General features: G+C 44.4%; 1 protein-coding gene across 1 annotated transcript in view; it reads right to left on the bottom strand.

Moving 5' to 3' along the window:
• Positions 1-1415: 1415 nt before the first annotated feature.
• runx3 (RUNX family transcription factor 3) overlaps positions 1416-22430 on the bottom strand; it is a 52842-nt gene continuing 31827 nt past the window's right edge. The window contains exons 6-8 of the mRNA XM_042500672.2: positions 16757-16903; positions 9314-9388; positions 1416-4549 (exon numbers count right to left, since the gene is read on the bottom strand). Of these exons, the coding sequence (XP_042356606.1) occupies positions 4068-4549; positions 9314-9388; positions 16757-16903 (704 nt within the window). The 3' untranslated portion in view covers positions 1416-4067. The remainder of the gene's footprint in view (positions 4550-9313; positions 9389-16756; positions 16904-22430) is intronic.

Below are 22430 nucleotides of genomic sequence, written 5' to 3'. Positions count from 1 at the left end.
AGTTAGAAGAACAGAAATTGTTGGATCAGAATGTGCTGGCATGAAGTTGGGTCCCATGAATGTTTATGATGTTTTTTGTCTGCTCATTTGTCAGCTGATGTGATGGTGTCTGGGTTTCTGGAGGTGAATTATACCCTGCGTCTCCTCGTTTAATGTTTTCACTCTCAACATCTCCCCGTTAAACCATATAAGACCTCACAATCCAGACTTTTTAGCATTGAGTCTCAAAATTAGAGAACTATTTTGGTATGTAATAGTTTTTATAGTAAAGCGAGTAATGTTAAAGAATGTGGCCGTAAATACTAAGCCTAAATGTGATGTTGGTTGTGATTTTCGTGAGAGGGCAGGCGGCATCTTTTTAAGCTGAAGGAAAAATGTATTGTCATGACTCCTGGAGTTTCTGTTTTTTTTAATTTTTTTTTTTAAAGTAATTTTCCGTTGATGGTCCAGCGTGTAGGATTTAGGGAGATATATTGACAGAAATGTAATAATTATGTTTTCTTTAGTGTATAATCACCTGAAAATGAGAATAGTTGTGTTTCTGGGGTGCCAGGAAGCTCACCTGGTAGAGCAGGCTTCCCATGTACAGAGGCTGTGTCCTCAACATGACGGCCAGCAGTTTGACTCCGGCCTTGGCCCTTTGCTGTATGTCATCCCCTCTCTCTCCCCCTTTCACGCTTAGTCTGTCCTGTTGATAAAAGGCCAAAAGCCCCCAAAAAATAATCTTTAAAAAAAAGGGGGGGGATAGTTGTTTCTATAATCCTAGAATGAGCTGTTTATATCATATTTACAAAGGGAGAGGCAGAGTCCGCCATTTTGCACTGCCATGTTTCTACAGTAGCCCAGAAAGGACAGGCTAAATACTGGCACTAGATACGCCTTTCTTTTTTTGTTGTAATTTTGCATTCTTGCATCAGCCATTGCTGTTAGCAGCTCCTCCGCGACAGGAGCCAAACAGAGTTGTGAAAACATTTACTTGTAACATTAAGCTGCTTTAAGTGTTTTAATCAGCTGGCGAAGCCAAATAAATTTGACACAATTTGGTTTCTGTTATTATAGAAAGTTCTCATGCAGATGTTTGTTGTTTTGGTAAGTAAGGTTATTAATTCATTATTTGATGCAATAAAAAGGGGATTTGATGACAGGATTGATAGCTGTGTGTGCAAATCAGTGTTCAGTGCTGCTGCTTGCAGTTGATCAGAGGGCTGTTAGGGCAGGAACTTGATAAGGAGGTGCTACCATGCTTCAAGTTATGTCACCAGTACAACATGGCAGCGGACATATTCAGAATATTTTGGCTTCATTTTTGTACAGTAGGGCTATGTGGTGACACAATGTCCATTTTTATATACATTCAATGCCACTAAATCCCACACAGTGTTCCTTTAAATAAACAGCAGCTCTGAAGACAAAAGTGAGACACATGGTTTTTTAATTAAAATGGTTAAAAACTACATTATCCGCAAACTTTACAAGCACTCAGTATGGAAGCATTAACGATATCATTACATACATAGATGAGATTCTTAAATTAACATATCAGTTTCAGATGTACATGCTTAGAGCATAAAGAGAAATGAAAGGAGCAAAGATGAATTAACATTTTTGGTAAATGAAAAAGAAAAGGGGCATCTTGTAAAAAGAAAACCAAGGAAAAACGTAACATTGTGCTCTGCAATCCAATATACAATAAAATACAACTCACTTGTACATTTTGGCTTCCTAGTTTTGCATAAAGAATGATGTTTGAGATTAACAGAGACGTCCTCTTTCCCATCATCATGACAGTACTACAGGCAGTTTGTGAAGATCTTTGGTTTGATTTTGAAGGAACCACACAAATATAAGTACACATGTGGTTTCTCTAGCTGCATGATTTTTTTAGCCCATAATAAAGTAAGGTCCTCTGCTGTATAAAGTCTTCAGAGGAGAGAGCAGGGAAACGTTTCCTCTAAATGAAAGGGAGATAGGAATGAGACATTGTTACTGATTGTTTTAAAAAGAGGAATAAGGCAGAGGGTCTTTTGTGAGATCTATAAAAACATTGCATAACTTATTTGGACCTGAGCTGCAAATGCAAACTTTTTTTGGATTCACTTTGAAATTAAATCTCACTTTTGTAGCAACTTAATCCTCATCTTTCAGAGTCATGGATGCTTCCTTATTGTGGAAGACTTTTCTTGTAGATATGAGACACCTGATACCTGATATAAACACCTTTTACACAGCTCACATCCAGGTAATCTGTGCAGGCGTTTGAGTTATTGGCCGAGCCGTGAGCCCCTGGCACCAATGATCCGTAAATTAGACATAAAGGCTTCAAAGCACTCACTGATTACCCAGAACAAAGGGACCTGTGCACAACAAGGCACGTTTTTTTTTTGTTGCATAACTGCCCTTGGTGTTGGTAAGAAGATACCACTCTGACCCCAGCTCCTCCCTTCATCCTCACACTCCTCCACCTCCTCCAGGGATCGAGAGATGACGTGTAGCTGTGGGGGAAAGGCCCTCCGGACAGGGGGAATGTGCACACACACCTGTGGCGCAGGAATGTGTGTGTGTGTGTCTAATCATGACATCATTAATTACTTTGCGGAGGATTTGTTAAAAGGACACTTTTAAGTGTATTCTGCAAATAGAAGTGAAGGAATATTTATTATTCAGTTCGGCAGAAATTCAGATATTTGTAAATACATAACCAAAAAAAAGAGAAATGAAAATTCAAACATAGTGCAAAAATTAAGCGAATGGCTTATTTAGCGCAGAAAGGCAATTTGGAAAAGGATTACAGCTCTGGATACACCATCTCACTAACAGAATCTGTTGGGCGTGGTTCATCAGGAATAAAAGTTTTTAGTGCATCAAAGCTACATTGGAAGACAAAATAATTACATTAAAGGTTTTGTTTTTTTCATAATTTAGTAGCAATATATTACACAAATTCCAAATTTATACTTAACAACAAAATAAGGCTTATATACTGTATATATAAAAAAAGAAAAGGTAGAGAGAAATGCTTAAGGATTTTGGGTATATGCACACATTTCCTCACAATTTGGCTCAAATAAATATCAAAAGTAAACTGTGTCATCCAGTTAAAAAATACCAGACTAGGACTTTTTTTTTTTCTCCAGAAAAGGCCCTGGATAAGAAATGTAAGGAAAAAGTAAAGAGTAGACACAACAGGACTTAAATACTCCTGCAGATAAAGAAACCAATAAACACTCCTCTGCGTTAGTCTTTTACATTCCTCATAATATCAGCCATTGTCCCCTTGAAACTCGATACACTGATGACACAGCAGAGGAGAATTCATGTCTTTAACATGTGAGTCCTGACACATAAATGCTTTTCTCTCAAAGATGTAGAGATTGTGTTGAAACTGCATACCGTAGCACCAAAGGCTAATGTGTCCATTTGGATAATAAATTAGGCAATAAGATACTGCATGGGCACATGAAAAAAAAGCCCTGGCTGCAACTGAAGATGTGTTCACAGCTGACACAATGTTTTCAATTTTTGCAGAAATTAAAGCTTAAAAAGGGCCGATTGCTACAGCAGAGCAGCCTTGGAGGGATGTTGGAGTCACTCAGGGAGCAAACACCCAGTCCGACTGCTTGTCCCCACCAACTAAGTGAGTTGGATCGCTCTGTCTGATGCCGTGGTTTTTCAGTTCTTCATTGATTATACCTCCATTGTCTTTTGTTCTTTCATGAGTACCTCAAATAATCCTGAAACGTTAATATGGCTTCTCTGGTTTTACCCTCATGTCTATTTACAGTTTCAGCTGAACATCTTCTCAACTTATATGGCTTTTTTAGTCCTTTTTAAGAGTACATGTTTTAGCACAGTGCAGGAGTTTACTCAAAATGTACAAAATACATGGAAGTCTCGAGTTGGTAAAACAGAAAGTCTTTAAAGCGAGTGCCGGAGAAATAAAAGACAAACATGCAGCTTTTTTCTTTTCTTTTTTTTTGCTTTCAGTGTCTTTTTTTTGTTCATCATCCTCTTTACTTTTTCCTCCCTCCCTTCCTCCTGCAACCTCCGATTGTCTAGCTGTCTGTCAGTCAGTAAGGCCTCCACACGGACTCATCCAGCCGGCCTGAGGCGCTCATGGCGGTGGGGGAGTTGCTGTGACTGCCATCGGCCTCCACGCCCTCGCTCTGGTTGTTCAGACCCGGATTCATCAGGCTGTTGGTCCCTCCAGCGCCTGTGGCCCCCGAACAGGACAGCAGGCGGGTGGGGGAGCGCTCGCCCCCGGTGTTGCCCGGCGCCACCATGGAGAACTGATAGGATCCAGAGCCTGTGCCGTAATACAGGTAGGAGTTGGACTGGAAGTTCTGGCTTTGGTTGTTTGAGTAGGGTGGTGGCAGATAGGTGTGGTATCTAGATGAGGCTGACATGCTGAGGCCGCTGATGCCGGTGCTGGAGGTGTTGGTGGAGTAGGGGAAGGCCCCGGGATAGTGCATTCGGGGGTCTGAGAAGCGAGGGTCAGTCAGCGGCGACAGAGACGGGAAGGTGGTCCTCTGGTTGAAGAGATCTGTAGTCCCTATTGGCAGAAACAAAAGGTTGGAAAGCGTCAACAAACAATGAGCCATGAACGGAAACTGCTGTTGTGATTATAAACGAGGGGCTCAGAGATTTCTCATTTTCTATTATTCTAAAAAATCAACCCCCTTCTCCAGAACCTTTCCAAACCCCCAATTCTGAGCTCAGATTTCTTGCGATATGTCCGTCCATGGAAATGTTTGCTCAAAGTAATGAACTGAGACATTTTTTTGCTTAATAACAGTCATCAAGCACTGACAGCACATCATCCCACAGCCCCGTGCACAAGACTGAAGTTATGAAAAGGCCCCCTCTCCACAGCCCTCCTACCACTCCTTCAAAAGGAGGGCAACGTACAGTATTCTGTCTCTCTCATAGCAATGAAAAGAGGCATTGTCAGAGCTGAGGGGTGCTTTGTATAAACACCGACGGCTTGTTGCGCTGTTGTGCAACTCATAAATCATACTCAGAGGCAGACAGTCACAATCGGAGACAGTCAGAGAAGGAAAAAAGAAAGAGGGAAGGAAGAGAAACAAAGAAAAAGTGTGTTTCTGTGTGAATATCCTGTAAGCTAATGTGTATCACAGTCCAGGACCTGTCAGAGTTAACTGTGGAGTGTAATCTCACAGGTAACAGAGCGCTGTGAAGCCAGCTGTTAGGACTTCAGTTTCACTGCACACTTTCTAATTTACTCAGCTGACAAAAGGGAAAAAGAATTACTGCTTGAGGGTTTGACTTGGCAGTTTGCTTTTGAGATTTGGGGCTGCTACTGTCACCAACTTAGTTCCTTAACTGAAACACCATATTGCCCCTCTTACTAAACTGTGGTATTGGCTGATCTTACATCCTGAGCTTCGGATATGAAGCTATTCACAGTTCTGCAGGAGTGTGGGACTTCTAAATGCTGCCTGCTGCCATCTTACTGAAGTATAATGGGTTTGGACCTGCTTGCAGGGACAATTACGCTCTGTATTTCTGCTGTATTATGTAAGTTAGATGTCACTGAGGCAATGTTTAGTGATATCTGTTGTTTTTACCTGTCCTGATTTCTCAAGTCAGTTTGTAGTTTTTCATCAAAAAGCAGCTGTCATGATCACACAGTAGCCGTTCTGGGTCTACAAACACTACATTTTAATTCTCATCTTGTCTGACAAGTCAAGCATGTTGTGTCTTTGCGCTTAAAACACTCAGATATTTTGGAAGGAGGTCAGGTGGCCAACGGCCAGGCCGAAATACCCTGGAACTGTAAACGCCCTTAACCTGGTTCTGCGCCATAATGACGAAGCAAAGTTCCTCATACCTGATGTCAACATACAGTACGCTCCTTCCACACCTGCCGCTTGTACACAACACACTCCTACACTCACACACACGGCCGGCCATGGTTATTTGTTTGTCCGCATGTGGCTTTCATGGGTCCAATGTGGCCACATGACTGCAAGTGTAAAATGTGGATTTGGATGGCAGAGAAAAGAGAGCTTGTATTTGTGAAATAGCAAGCGCTTGCACGCCACAGCCCTGAGGGGGGAGAATGCCAAACTTGCGTGCCACAGTCTCGTTGAAATGTCTTTTCCCTATGTCTGGAGAACTGGGTCCATTTTCAGCTACAAAAAAATCTGTTCCTTTGCAATTTCCATGGCCCCTGCTATACTTTTTTTTTTCTCAACAACACACTTCTGCAGTTGAATTTCCTCTTCTTTTTGGGATGAGGGAGTTTGGTGGTGGTGGGGGGGCTGTTTCTTTTTCCAGAGTCTACCAGGCACCAGCTCCATATCTGATTTCACGCGAGGAAAATCCAAGCCCTCAGCTGCTGTTGATTCGGGTGAAGTGGAGTCGGCCCACTAATTCCTACCGGACTCCCAAAAGCCTTTGCTCTCTCTCTCTCTCTCTCTCTCTCTCTCTCTCTCTCTCTCTCTCTCTCTCCTCTCTCTCTCCCTTCATCTCTCTCTGTCTGTGCTAAATTTAGGTTTCAGGGTAAAGCTGTGGGGTGGGGGGGGGTGTGTGGCGTGGGGACTTGATGGCTCTGGCTGCCGCGGCCCACCCCGCACATGATCTCCATTTAATTGGAGTCGGTGGAAACGTGTTGGCTAAACTGCGGTGGGGATCGACTCCTGTGTTCTGTCAGGGGAAACTGGACCGGACACTTATCACAACACCTTAATGGGCTTGTGCAGTAACAAGCACTTGGCTGTGAGCCAGGAGGAGCTTGCTACCACCTTGAACCCTCCGCAGTACAGTAGCTCCCTCTGGAGGAGAGGGCTCAACTAACTGTTTTGTAGCTGCAAACTTCTGCAGTCTGCTTTTTCTCCATCTTAACCATGTTGCATACCTTCCTGCATCCCCACCCTCCCCCACCCAGTCTAAGTACAGACTGCGCTGTTGTGGCTGTGGTAACAGTGGTGTATCTTTGGCAGAGAGGGTCTTCCTTGCTGAGCCTGGTAGTAGCTGCCTGTAACCTCTGCGGCCCAAAACCACACATGATCTCCATTAGGCTCATCTGAAACGTGTTGACTAAATTGCAGGGACAGGAGAGGGGATGGACCCCAGAGGGCTCGCTGGCACAGTCTGCTGTCTGTGATGTTCCCAGTCTACGAAGCGGGTAGCCGGGAATCAGGGCTTTTATAGAGAACATAGTGTTCCAGCGCTTTCTAGCTCCCAAACATAACGCCATGCACTTATTTAATTCTGCAACACTCCACGGGCGGAGTTGTCCTCCTCCTTTCTGCTCAGCTCAAGAAGTCCACTAGTCCACAGTCAAGCGTGTAACCCAGATATGACCGGAGGTTTGCCTTATTTGCATATGGGAGAAACTGATTTTGTTTGTTAACATAAGAACATGTTTGAGGCGGCCGTGTCTGTGTGTGTAATCGTGCACAGAGTTGTTTATGTGTGCGTGCGTGGCCGCCTGTGGTGGCTCTGGCGATGGGGAGATGCAAACACAGACGCTCACCTGTGAAATGTTTACTCAGGCTTGATGCAAACTGTGACGGCCAGTGCTCAGGGAATGGTGTCTCAGGCAAATAAGTGGAGGAGAGGAAATGAGAGAGTGAGAGAGAAAGACAGAGAGAGAGAACCTGCGTTCAGCTCCACACACGGCGCTGTGCAGTGAGATTGTTCTCCTCAGATGATCCCGAAAGACACACTGCTGCACGACAACTCTGAGGCTTTTGCTTTGATTTACCGACTGGTTTGGGTGGTTTGAGCGGTGTATGCCATTAGGGTGAGTAATTATTGTTGATAGCAGGTTGATGATGACAAGGCAACACAATGCCAGGGCAGAGCTGCCAAAGAATAGGAGACCCAAATGAACACAAATGATCTCCAGGTGTTTTTTTAAGCGCCAATGCTTTGGGGCCGGAGCATCATGTCCGATGCAAATGATAATCACCTCTGTCCTGTGGCACCATGGTCACCAGCCCCAAAGCCTCATCCACATTAGGCACTTTATCATGTGAGCACAGAGGACTTTGCATGTTGCCAACTTGTGACATACAATACAAGCAAGGGGAAAGAGTGTTTGTGATTACAAAAAACCCTGAGATTTTCCTAATGCTTCAACAAACAAGGTGACATGATTAACATGTCTGCTTATTAAGTAAATCCTTCTCTGAGAGATATGATACTTCCTTAAAAAGCAGTCGGTGTGGTGTGTTGTAGACCATGCATACTGTTATTGTTAGGATAAAGGTATTTGAATACAAGTAGCACCATCATTTATTACACTTTCTTGCATCTCTGCCACATTTGCTTTATCGTCTGGATGTCTTGCCATTTCCATTTTAGGCTCAGACATATGCTTTTACTAACGGTCGCTGTCAATCACATTTTTCACCCCATCATGAATGTCTTGCTCTGCAGCGAATCTGCCCCCTCACAAGTAGTAACACATGTAAATATGTAATTCCCCACTCTCAGCTTCAGGCATTGTACTATTTCTGCTTAACTGTAGAAAAAAGCAACATCAGTGAGAATCTGAAAGTCTTTTTATTCTTTCTTCCGTGTGTGTGTCCTCAGCACAGCGTGAGTGGATGACTCAGCATGTCTGGTGTGGTGTGGTGGTTTCTGGGTAGGGGACAGATAGAAGACTGAGGGGGCTGCTGGAGTGAAGCAAAGAGCCAAATCTCCAAGAAACAAATAAAAGAAAGAAGGAGTGGGAGGGTATAAAGAAGAAGACGAAGGCAGGCAGGGTGGTGGCGTTCTAGGAATGTAATGGGGTGTAGTAGGGCCCTACGGGCAAACGAAACAGACTCCAAAATTGTCACAACGAATGGCACACCCTGTGTAATGCCCGCCTCTCCCACTGCTCCTCTGCAGCGTTGCTTGTTTCAATTTGAACGTCTGTCGTAAAATCTAATTAAACAAAATAAGTTTGCCGATCTTCAGTTTGTTCTGAGATGGATGTAAAGATGAACCATTTGAAGGTGTGAACGCTCCTTGGCAGTCCACAGTGCCTCAATTATCTCCACTGTATTTTTCAGGCCTGTTTGCTCACACTTAGTAATTAAGGCCATTACTTAGTAGTGACCTCACCCCTCACGCTGTGTGTTGATTGGGCCTCACATGATGATTACGTCTTAGCAACTAACAAACACCCTTCAAAACAATTTTCTCATTCACACACACAGAAGTACAGATATGCACGAATGTGCACTTTCCTCAAATTCACATCAAATTTGTGGTCAGACTTAATGCGAGGAAAGAATTACCTAAAGCAAAGTTACACTGACATCTACGGTGTGGTAAAACAGTTATGAAGATGTCTCACCTGGCCATGGTCTCAGGTCCTCCTCCACCTTGCATGTCTTCAGAGCGGGGGTGTCCATTTGCTCCTGCCACAGGGCTGTTATAACACACAACAAAAACAATATGTGAGCTCTGGGATCTGATTTTTAGAAATAAGTCAGCGAAGGAATTTAGTTTGTGCAGGAATGCAAAATCTTTTTATTTATTTATTTGTATGTTGATCATATATGTTTGTCCAAAGGCCAGATTTTTTCTGAGCAGACACTGTTGGGAATGGATTTTTTTTTTTAAATACCAAATTAGCTTGTCATTGTTTAATTATTAAAATGATAATTGTTGAGTAATATAATACAATTATTTCAATGATAAATTAATGGTAAATAAAAGGAAATGTTAAAGAAGAGCAGGTGAAAAAAAAGGAAATTTTAAACCAAAAAAAGGGGGAAAAGTAAGATGAGGGCTATAAACTAATTCCCATTCTTGCACGAAGACATGGAACCAACTATTCCAGTTATAAAAGATGTAATTGGATTTTTGCTCACCTATCTAATCTGCAACATGCAACAAGCAAAAAATATGGGTTAACCAGTCACCTGACCTCGACCCAACTTTATGCACTATAGAAGCACAACTGGGAGGACTGAAGACAGACAGGGACAGAGACACAGACTCAGCACTCCAGCATGAGAGAGAAAGAGGGAGAGAGTGACAGAAAGAGAAGGTGGAACGACGACTATTGCACACAGTGTTGATGTAAATTATGAATAGAGTAATTAATAACCCATGATATTTTCTGGTAATCTTAACTTAATCTACCCCATGGCTGTGGGACAATGAAAAGCAAATAATAAGATGGCCGATGGATTTATAAAGTAACCGAGGGCCAACTCACATAAGTAAATCATAATAAAATTATTTCCATCCTGATTTTTTCAGGCAGAAAAGAAGTGCTAGATATCATAAATACTGTGATGTTTTCCTCCACAAATTTTATGAATTTAGTATTATCTGTGAGCCAGTTGGGAAGCTTTGGTGTGGGCTGTATGTGGGCTGCGGGCCACCATTTGTCGATTGCTGGTGTGCAGGGTAAGGAAGTCCCTGCCTGTGCTTCAGAAATTTGAAGCAAGATCCAAAAAAACCCTCTTCATGCCAGACCTGTCAAAATTGTCTTGACATCTGGCGGTTTGGAGATGTGTCTTCCTGTCACAGGTTGGCCTCTGCTGACGGAGCAGTGAAGATTGGGAAGAGGAGGGGATGGTTTTCTCACCACAGTGAGACCAGGCTTGGAAAAACATGCTTGATGGGTGCATGGGAGATATTTTTGGGTCTTTCAGGCGAGACACCGGAGGGGCAGCGGGGACCTGTGAAGTACAGGACTCTCGCTAGCCTGTCCAGCCGAGCTGTCAGGAAGTGAAGGAGGGTCAAGGACCTCCTGGCCCAACGCGTGGGACCCTGCTTCACACTTAATGGCCACACCGCACGAGGGCTGACACAAACAGGGGGCTGTTTGCTCTCAGTCTGAGAAGGTGCAGATGTTACATGACAACCAGCACGGAGCTTTGTGGACATGGTCAGCACATTGATTGTGCAGAAGTCTGCTCTCGAAGCCTCTGAACAGTGTTGATAAAAAAAGTACTCAGTACTAAAGACAGAACCCTACATATTATATAACTACATCTTTTCTCATAGCGCTCTGCTTTTAATGACAGCTGCAGTCAGCCATGTGGTATCACTATGACTCTGCCCTCCGCTGTTGAGATACCGCAATATAGTAAACTCCTAACCTCCTGTAGTGGCAATTAGGACGGAGTAGGATGCCAGAAGCAGAGGAGGGGGTGGCGCTGCTGGGCTGTTCACCTATAGCCGCACTGGGCTCAGCATGTGTAAGATCTGTGCTTCCCCTGGAGCTCCTCCACTTCCTTTGCGAAGGCCCAAATCAGCACTCAGTCACCGAGAGGTCCCGCACTATACCTCACAATGGCAAATTCTTACACATAAATGGCCTTATTCAGAAAGGCTTGCAAGCAGCTGGTGCGATTCGCTCAAGAAAATAAACATTTCCTTCAAATATTTTGATTGGCCAGCAGACAACGTCAATACCAGAGGCACAGATTACCCCTGTTAATAAGAGGACCAGCCCCCTGGGCGGAGCTGAGGAGCAGGGAAGGCAGGGGGCTGGGACGGGAAGAAGCGACGACTGCGTCACTAATAAGTAGCTTTGGGGTGGTGCCAGTGTAGTTTTGGAGAAGGACACAAATAAACACATGCACTGCTTTTGAAGTGCATGTGTAGATGAAAGGGCTAGCTGAGAAGATGTTTGAGCCAAAATGGCGTCCATCCTCGTGACTCCGGATCCAGCAACGCCTCTGAGACATGTAATGCGCCTGCCGTAATGAAGCGTGTCATTGAGACACAGTGAATGCCGGTCCTTGTGCTGGCTTCCTGTTTCGCTTAGGCCTTAGGCGTCGCAACGGGGAGAGAATGTGAGAGAGCAAGCAAGAGAGAAAGACAGACGCCAGCGAGGGAAGGAGAGAGAAAGAGAGCGTGTTAGTGAGGGGAGGAACACGGCCTTGGCTCAGCTATGTGGGACATTTGATATGTCTTTTGAGCCCTCACTTATAACGTGAGCAAAAACAAACACATGGGCTGAAAAATCCTATGTTCTCTTTGAGAGCTGGTCGTCCTCCCACCCTTCCCCTCTCCCCAGACTCAATAGAGACTGTTCATGGCACACATGTAGTTTCTGTAATTGCTGAAATGTAAAACTCAGCCCGACTCTGATGTGAAATTATAACTTACACAAACAGTTGAGTCTGGTAAAAAACAACTTGCTCTCACTTCTCTTTTTCTTTCTCTTTTTTTTTTCCACCAAGGAGGCAGCTTCAAAAGAATCTTTTTTTGTGCTGAAGAACAAAAACATTTTCAGTTTGAATTATTCATCTCAGGGTCACAAAAAGAGAGTAACCACAAGTGAAGCTTTCAGGCACCATAACAAATAAACTCCGTGGCGGCCATTGACATATTATGTAAATACAGGAGTGCAGAAGTAAAACAGAGTGTCTAAAGGACTGGTCCAGATTCCTTCTCGTTTTGGTTGTATTGGCCTCGCAGGGCCAGCTTCCTGCTCGGGTTTGGCAGAAACCAGCATGAAACCCAACTAGCGTGACGGCTACACTCTAAAGTCCACACCACAGCTACCTGACTGGGCTAATTTCCTGTCTCGCTCTTGCTTCTAATTGGCTGATCATGTCATTCTGGATGTGTGAATTAGTGTGAGCCTCTCGGCCACGGCGGTAGCAGAGTGCCGCCTCGGACCTTGGGGGGGCCGGCCAGCTTGTTTACGTGGTGTAAACAGTGTGGTCACTGTGGACGAGGCGGGAGGGGCACGGCTGCATCAAACAGGACTTTCTCAAGTTAAGTCCAGTGCAGAGGCCACAGCCTGAACATACTGGACAACAGGGCCAAAGCACAGCTGCAGCAGATGTGTGCCAGTTGTGCAGGAGGAAACCACAGATACCAACACTTGTGGAAGTATCATTAATAGAAAAGGTTTGCGTTTTTAAAATAGAACTTGCAGGATAAATGCTGAGCACATTTTAGAAAATGAAACGTGTATCATATGCAAGATTTTTCTGACATTTTTAATAACATCACCACATGGGTCACACATTCAGACAGACAGAAACACACACACACTTTTGGGCCCTCATCAAAGAGGCGAGCACTTGACTTGATGGCGGAACGTTATGCTAGTATCTGATATTCATCTTCACAGAGGAACACACAGGTGTTGGAACAAATAACATGTTAAATGATACCACCTCAAAAGTGCCAGGACTTTTTTTTCTGGATGATTAAATTGCTGCTGTATTTCTTTTTTCCCCCCGCTCTCACTGTTAAAACACATTTAAGTTAAAAGAGCCGCTTTCGTCTCGGCTGTCTGTTAGAGGCTGTGCCAGGGGCTTGTTGAGTTTTGTCTGCATTTAAAATGGAACAAGGTAAAACTGGGATCTGTTTTCCACCTTGAAGAAAATCAAATTTTCATTCATCTGTTTGCTTTTCTTAAGAGTGGAGAGAGCTGTGTGTGTCTTATAAATGCAATGTCACAGTTAGATGTTGGAGGATGAACTACACTCCGTATCAGAGGAGAAAAAAAACTGCCACCCACAGACACGTATAGTATACACATGTACCTCACTTGAGGTTTTGAAAACCAGAATAACAATTTAGTACTTGATTGTCTGAGTGTCAGATTTGCTTGACTGCACTAGTCGAACCACGCATTTTCAACCACACACACACACACACACACACACATTCCCTCCACCCTCGCTGAGAATCATTCCACATGTCTAGCAGGCTTACCTGTGGCCACAGGAGAACAAAAACAAGCAGCGAATGCAGCGTCTGCCAGCGTGCAGGAATCCTGTCACTGCATGCACTGTAATGAGCTCTTAATTACCCTGTCTGTCTGGGGCACTAGCAGAGAACTTGCAACACTAGCACACAATTGTGTATGAGTGCGTGTGTGTGTGTTTTGTATTTTCATTGAGTCTATGGTGCAATCGTCTGTGTGTGTGTGTGTGTGTGTGTGTGTGTGTGTGTGTGTGTGTGTGTGTGTGTGTGTGTGATTTTAAGAATCAAGGGTAGCATTGAGCAGATGTCTGGAGAGGCGTCCTGTTGACAAGAAAACTGAGACAGTATTTCATAGCTCAGACAACAATATGAAGCAAGGAGGCTTTAGGAGGAGATGACACTGTATTTTCTTATTTAGCTGTCTTCAAGGTGGGGGAAATGCAAAGGTCCCAGCTGCGGATAATGGAAAACATCTTTTGTAACAGCGAGGCGGGAATCCATTTAATTATAACGTGTTGATGGGCGATCTATCACCCGGCAATTCTCAAACAAACAGGCCCCGGGATTTAAAGTATCTGCAAAATACAACATTGTCTGGTAGGGCTGCCAAAAGCTGAGACGTGTGTGCTGTTGATATGTAAACACTTCCCTGTGTGTCTCTGAATGGGATTTATTACAACAAGTCTATTTTTGTTTGAGCTTCGCTTGTAATACTGCAGCGGTGTTGTCTGTGCGTGATTTCTACACATACAGGAGCGCTGTGTGTGATTTGTGTGTATGGGGACCGCGGCAACAGATAGACAAAGTGTGAGGGAGAAGGCCCTCTCTCGCTCTGTTATTTAATTATTTTACCACTCTTGCCCTGCGGTATGCCATCATGATGGTAATACCACAGATTAAGGTGTGTGGTTTTTACAGCCCTTCCCCTTCGTCTGCCTCGCTCACACACACTTCTTATAGACGGCCTCCAGTCACTGGCAGCTGTAACCTGAAGCTCAAGGCCTTTACTGTCTCTGACAGTTCCAACTGATGTTAATGTGTTGTGTCTGTTCACCGTGTATGTACTGTACATGTGTGTGTTGCGACATGGCAGCCCTTTGAAGCCTGACAAGCCTATGACGCTCTAATTCCTGCCCTAATCCCGTGCGAGGCAGAGCAAAGAGCTCCTCTTCGTCTGCTGTCTGGACCAAGTCTGTACACCTCTCCCTGCCGACCGGTGTCCCCCCCCCACCCCCACTCCCTGCTCCTGTATTCAAGTCAGCGCTCAGAAACTTAAAGCTCCCAGTATAAGCTTAGCTGCAGGGGGCTTTTTATTGGCAGACAACCGACAGAGCTCACGCCAAAATCTAACCCATCAGAAAATTATCATCACAGTGGCTGTATTGTGCTGAAGCTCCACTGTGTTTATTTTCAGCGTAACCGGTCGGCGGTGTTTCTAAAATGGCTGATATGCTTTCTCCATGGTACAGGCTGTGCAAAGGAATCAGTATCATAAGTAAGGACATGGGGGAGCGGGGCAAAAGACCCTGTGTTCTCCACAGTCAGCTGTTAGATAGGCCCTTAGTGGTGACTCAGCGCTGGCTAAGCTAAGCACAAGGCCAAACACTGCCGTGCGGCCGTGATACACACTGATAGAGATCCACCCACACACGGCTCCCAGCTCCTAAACAAGCCCTCCTGTACACAGCAACATGCTGATACAAAGGTAATGAGGTTCATTAGGTGGCATGAGAACTAGAGAGTGGGTGGGAGAAGAGGGCATACTGTGTGATTGTGTGTGTGTGTGTGTGTGTGTGTGTTTAGTCTGTATTCTTCCAGACATGGCATCCTGTTAAAGAGTCTCTGACATATGACGGAGAGTTGAACACTCATCCTCACTCCAAGCATCTCCCACGCAGCTGTCCCACAGCACACACACACACACACACACACACACACACACACACACACACACACACACACACACACACACACACATATGCATGAAACAGCCCCCTCCCCTCCATCCCTCCATTGCACCACCTTAGTCTGAGTCTCAGCCCCCCCTTCACGCCCACACATTCGACCGGTCTGAGAGTGACGTGATTGCCAAGGTAGCGGGCGGCTGCTACATTCCTGAGGCTGTAGTGTGCAGTGCACGGAGGCCAGCCTCAGCACCCAGGCCAAGCTCGGTTGGCAGCACACGCCATGCCACCTGGCCACAGACTCAACCCTGCACGCTGTGGGGCCCAGACCCACCAACGCAGGGCATCCGGGGACAGAATTGACACGAGCTTCCCCCTCTGACGGCCAACATGTATAACAGCTCCCAGATTAGTGGAACAGAACTCGAAAGCACCACGTGGAGGAAACACACATGAAGTCCTCTTGGCTCAATGCAGGGTGAACTGCATGTACTATGTTGATGTGTGTCTGATTTTTATTACGGATTACTTACCCTCTGGCCAAATAAAACTAAATATGTTTGTTGAAGGAGGAAGTATTGAAGGAGTTATTTACTTCTAGGTAATGGCAGTTAATGTGAGCAGACTTTACAGCGTTGTGGTGGTTTGGATGTCCGTCAGGGTTAGGGTTGCAACTGATTGAGATTTTCATGGTATGATAATAGTTTCAGGAAATACTGCAATTTCAGGGAATCACAGTATTACAGAATTAAAATTGTTATGAGTTACAATGACATTTAAAGGTCCAGTGTGTAGGAATTAGTGGGAGATATTGACATGAATGTATTATATTATTCATAAATATGTTTTCATTAGTGTATTAGACTAAATTTGAAACTAGGAACTGTATTTCGTGTCATTACAATGGGCTGTTAATCCACATACGGAGCGAGTCCCCTTCCATGGAATTTGCCAAGTTGTTACTACAGTAGTCCAGAATGGACAAATCTAACTCTGGCTCTAGATAGGGCCATTTGCATTTTATGATTTTCCCTTTGGCCATCACAGTTTTCCTATTCGTTTGGCTATTGGCAATTTGTTTCCTCACCACTAGATGCCACTAAATTCTGCACACTAGACCTTTAAAGGAATGAAAACCAAAGTTTTTTTTTTTGAGCAAATCTTTTATTACTATGGTTGTGGTTGAATGTATCAGTGGTCCTCACCTTGTGTGGTGCTTAGGTGGGTTTGGTGGCTGGGGCGGGGGTTATTGCTCATTGGGCCTATCCTCATAGACCGCTGGTAGCGCTCGATCTCTGACAGCCTGTCCGAGAACTGCATCTTCTGGGGGTCCTCTATCTTCACTCTGTGCCCTGAAACAGCGACATGAGGAGGACGGGTAAGAAAGAAATCAAAGACTTGCCAATTTACCACCTACACAACCAGGAAAATGGCACCTTATGAGTTGTACAAAAATAGCACAAACAAATAACAAGAGTCCTGCTGGAAAACCTTTCCTTCTCCCAAATATTCTTAATGAAGCCTGGCATGTTTGACACATCCTGGCAGACAACTTCTCTTTGCCTGTCTAAACTGTAATTAGTGTAACATTGACTCGGACTGTGAGGACCATTAATATCCTTCAGTTTGATTCACAAACACTCAGACAGGACGAAATTATATAAGGGGGCAGAGAGACACTGTCACCATGTTTTCAGCCTCCAAATGCAAAAATATTATTAGATTGTGAGCAGACCTTGACATACATCGGCTAGACGCTAAGTGTTACCCAAGCTGCACCTGCTGCCGCGTCATCCACAGATAACGACGGCGTAAGTGGTTGTAAATAATTGCTTTAGGAATGCTGTTTTCCCTGAACTTCAAGTCTAAGAAATAATAAACTCTGGATTGTGACATTAGGCATTTCTGTGAACTGCTGAAGCAAGGTGATCTTATCTTTTCACCTTGCTTAAAAAACAAGAAACAGTGAGTAGACCTGCCCCCAATATCCGCCCCTGTCTAACACACACACATACACACACACACACACACCCCCACACCTGTGGACTCACACACATTTAGGTCTGACTGACACAGCACTTAGTCAGAAAGAAACACCCAGACAAGGCTACCAGACCATGTAGTCATCAGTCTTCAACATAACGGATAAAGAAAGAGAAAAAGAGCTTTTCTGGCTATGTGTGTGCAGGACGTGAGAATTAACTAATAAGTGAAGCATATCTGCTGAATCTCTTTTGTCCAGACCGGGAAAACTAACCAACACACTTAGCGCCCTTATCACTTTGATGTCCCGTTCGGGGAGATGGTAAGAGAAGAAAAAAAACCCTCTCTGAACATGCCTTTTATGTAGACACACATGTACACAGACATGTACAAATACACATGTTCCCACACACACTCGCTTACAAGCACATGCTCTACATGTGAACACACCTTAAATGTCAGACGTGAGTCCGGATGAGGGCTATGCCTCTAATGGGAGGAAGAGATTTTAATGTTACTATCAATGCACCAAAACTGTGTGTGAACCGGCATGTATACATTCTGTGGTTTTCTCCCTGGCATCTCTACAGAGTAGCCTAATGTGAAGTAATGGCTGGATTTGAATATTTTATCACTATATAAAGGGGGCAAGGCAGACGGACCAATATGGATTTTGCCCGTCCTTTCTCTCCACTGACCCATGGGCAATATATCTTCCTGCGGAGGCTGACCCATGGGTAAAGTTTCCTCTCGTTTACCGCTCTGTCCATTTGTTTGTGCCCACTGCCTCCCCTCCATCCTCTCTTTACGAACTATATAGAAATATCTAGCATTGACAACCCCCCCCCCCACACACACACACACACACAACAGATGCGCGCACACAAAGGGGACGCACACTGATGCACAGACACAGTGTCTGAACACAGACAGCCAGTGAATACACTCCTGTCCGAAGTCGAAGTGCAGCACAGAATGGTACTTTTTTAAATTCACACCCACTGATCAACACATCCGTTGGACTTTTATGTTTGTGAGAGACTCAGTCATGACTAATCTGTCTGAGCAGAGACAGCAGTTCTGTTGCTGCTCTCCAGCTGTTTGTTTTCCCGAGCATTAAGACGTTTGACGCCAAAGGAAAGGACGGGTGTGTGTGTGTGTGTGTGAGTGTGTGAGAGAGAGAGAGAGAGAGAGAGTCCACCCATTGGCCCACCAGTTTGCTCCGTGCCGTTACTCAGGAACTTGGATGGACACACACCGACACACACTCTGTAATATCTTTTTTATTCACGCTCATATGCGGCCAGTCTGCGTTCTCTTTAAACTATGATGGAAGGAATGAAGGCCTGCGTTCTCACTCTCTCTCTTTTACACACACACACACACACACACACACACACACACACACACACACACACACACACACACACACACACAGCGCCAGGTCCAGTCTCCATCACCCACATAGACACTGTGGCTACTGTCTGTTCCAGGCCAGAGCAGGGGCGGCCAGGGGGAAGCGGCCCTCCAAATATAGCCCCTATATGTGTCCTTGTGTAGTTATTAAGAGATTTACACCACCTCAAACGGCTGAGGTCAGGGAAATGATACATCCCACCGCTCTCTGGTTGGAAAAAAAAAAAGACAGACGGCAGGGGGAAAAAAATGATAATTGGTCAGTTTTTCTGCGGCCAGTGGTGGTCTAAGATGAATTGGCTGGCTCTTTAGGGATGAAAGTGATCATTCAGCTGCCCACAAACACACACACACACACACACAGTCAAGCTGTGGATCCTGTGGCGCAGTTCCAGTTGGCAGGGACACACAGCGTTTGGCGACATACTGTTCGAAGCTTCCAGTAGGGGGTTTAGTGGGCTGCGAGAGGGTGATTTTTTTTTTTTTTTTTTTGGAGTAGTGGAGGGAGGCTTCATTAGAACTAGGCCTGGAGCTCATTAACCCTGGGCCCCACAGTTGCTGTTAACACCGCTAATCAACTGGGAGGTGGCTCGAAACTTTCTTTTCCCCTCCTTCTTTTTCGTTCTCTCTGCTTTTGTCTGTTGGTTAAAATCAGGAGGGCAGCAGATATTCTTCCCCTCATCTCACTTTGTTATGATTTTTAACCATAGCTACTAAAAAAGTCAACTTTTTCCTCTTTTAATTAGTATCTGTGTACATTTCAAAAGGGATTCTAGTCTTTTAAGATTTGTGGCTGCTACAGACTATAATTCCCTCTACTTTATGTGCATCCCAAGATTGGCAAGTTAATAGGCTTGTTAAAAACCATAATGAATCAAAAAAGAACTATTTTATAAATATTTTTTTCTTTTTTCTTTATAAGCATTACAGTTAAATCTTACTTTTCATGTGGATACTGGACACATACAAGTTCTTTAAGTTAACTATTTGTTTTTCATAAACATAAACCTGCTTGTGTGTCCTCGTGTATCAGTCTGTGTCCCCTGTCTAAATTCTGAGGTTCTTGCCGTTCCATGATCGCAGCAAAGGCGGAGCTCCTCTTTTTTTCCTCAGCAGCAGTTGTGGAATTTTGAGTTGCGGGATGGATAATTGATAAGTCGATTCATTTAGCGCTGATCAGATCAGTGGATTAGAAAAGCGGGTGTTTGTGAGTGAAATGCAAACTTTTAAACCCAGCCAAATGAATGGTTTTACTTTCATTGTGTTTGATGTTCTGCTGCTCCATCTGTGCCAACAGTACGCTTTGCGCTCTGAAAATGTGTAATAAATGAGACATGTATTCCAAAAGCACACCTAATGTACAGTCCAGATCCAAAAATAGAAAATCAAATGTGGTGGCGGATGTTTTATTCGTGGTGGCCCACAACAAATAAATGAATGTGCGGGAAACCATGGTAAACCTATACTGAAAGTTAAACTTTTTGCCTCTTTACTCTGTACTTACTGTAGAAATTTTAAATTTAAATTTTTTATTTTTTTTTTTTACTGTCTAAATCATTACAGTCTCTGCGCTGTATTATCGGAGTGGTTTAGCCTGTATCTTCCAGTTAAACCTTGTGTTAATGCGCTCTCTTTGGCCGGCTGACCCTGCCTCCAGCCACAGTGTTTCTGCTCCAACCGCCGAACATTTGACTTCTACTCTGCAGGTCCGTGGGCCAGAGGGGTGCCAGCATCTCCACACTAGCCCCATTTTAGAGGGGTTTCTGTGGTCGGATGAATATTTAATGTGTCAGGGTGCACTTAGGAGAGAATGCCCTTGTTTTTTCTCTCTATGATATCATAACCACAAGATAGAGCTGGGAGATGGGGGGCCCAATGCACACATGAGGCCTAAATAGCAGCGCTCAATAAGCACCCAGAGTCGAAATGGATGCTAAAGGTTGTAGATTTACTAGCCTCCTCTCAGAGTAGCGGTCGCATCATCTGAAAGCATTATGGAAGTCTATGAAGAACAAATAAAATGCTTGATATAAAATGTCTGGTATTAACGATGTACTGAAAGGCAATGGCTGTGTTTTGAAGAAATGGGTGTGCCACTCTCAGCCCGCTTTGTTTTGTGAGTGTGTATGTATGTGTGTCTTTTTATTTCCTGATAGTGTTTTATCTCTGCTGCAGAATAACTTGAGATGTTGCTTTGCTCTGTTGCTCTTGTGCTTTGAAGCACATGCAGATAAGTTTATGTGTGATGTGAAAAGTATGAAGCTATTTTTCACGAGATTAAACTCAGGGTTTTTAAGGCCAAACCACATGAACAGCAAACTCCACCGAATCTTACCCGGCCTTTTTTTTTCTCCACAAAGCCCATATCAGCTCAACACAGAGACGCTGTTTGCTCAGTAAGGTGACAGCCGGGCCTTAAACACCAACGCCACAGCTGAATGATCACCCAATACGACCTGTTTCCTCCCCTCATCCCCCACTTTTTCTTCTGCTTCTCGTGTCTTTCTGTCTGTCTGTCTCTGTCTCCATTGAAAGAAAGAAACACATGTTCCTGTCCAAAGGGAGACACATTAAACACAAGCTCTTTTTAGTAAAGGGTTGGGCGCTTTTTCAGGGGCAAAGTGAAACTCTATCTGGACGGCAAAGGGCAATACGTGCCTTGGCCCCGGCCCAAGTCTGCACTGAATATATTTGAAGTGTAAATATTTGTATTCAACGTATAAATGGACTTGATAGGCCCCTGATAACAGACTAGAATTGATTCGGAGTGCATGTATCTCACTTAACACTGAAAACTATGTCTGGACTGTAAAGTCTGTGTAAGTGTGCTATAGTATTACAAACAAAAATGTGTGGGCAGTGTAAGAAGCATTTGTAAGTCCTGTATGAAGCTATTGTGACAGCAGCTGACTGATATATGTTTGAATGACCTTTTTTCTAGTGCTGATGAGTCAAATCAATAACTTCAAAATGCATCTAGCTCTCCTTTTTAAGCCTATGCGTTGAAATTGAAGTGTTAAAAAGATGCAGCCTCCTTATCTGACTTTTGAGTCCCCACAGTGCGATGTGGGGCGACAGTTGAACACATGTTGCAGCGAGGCCTACTTGCCTGCAAGCAAACTTCCGTTTGCCCTCAACAGACGCTGGGGACGTTTCAACATCTGTTGAGCAAAGACTTGTACACCTGTCTTCCTCTTCCTCCTTGCTAGCAGACCTGAACCCCCAACGTTTTCGTTCCCACCCTGAGTCTTTCCGCCGCTCTGTCTTGAACTTCCCTTTTCATTCTATAACTGGCACGGTAGCTCATCTCTGCAGCAGAGTGTTTGGTACCAGCGTGTCCCAAGGCCACCAATCACACATTTGGGTATTTACAGTGGGACAAATCAAAGTTCTTGTTTTGAGGCTGACCCTGAAGGATGTGGGTTTTACCCTTGGCTGGTGATTGTGGCTGTCTCGTCTGGGCCTAAATGAATCGAAGCT

The sequence above is a fragment of the Plectropomus leopardus genome, chromosome 14 (genome assembly GCF_026936395.1).
Source record: "Plectropomus leopardus strain MGB_pleo_1.0 chromosome 14, ASM2693639v1, whole genome shotgun sequence".
In the NCBI taxonomy this organism is placed as follows: domain Eukaryota; kingdom Metazoa; phylum Chordata; class Actinopteri; order Perciformes; family Serranidae; genus Plectropomus; species Plectropomus leopardus.
The sequence above is the reverse complement of the archived record's forward strand: the minus strand, read 5'-3'. Positions and strand labels throughout refer to the sequence as shown.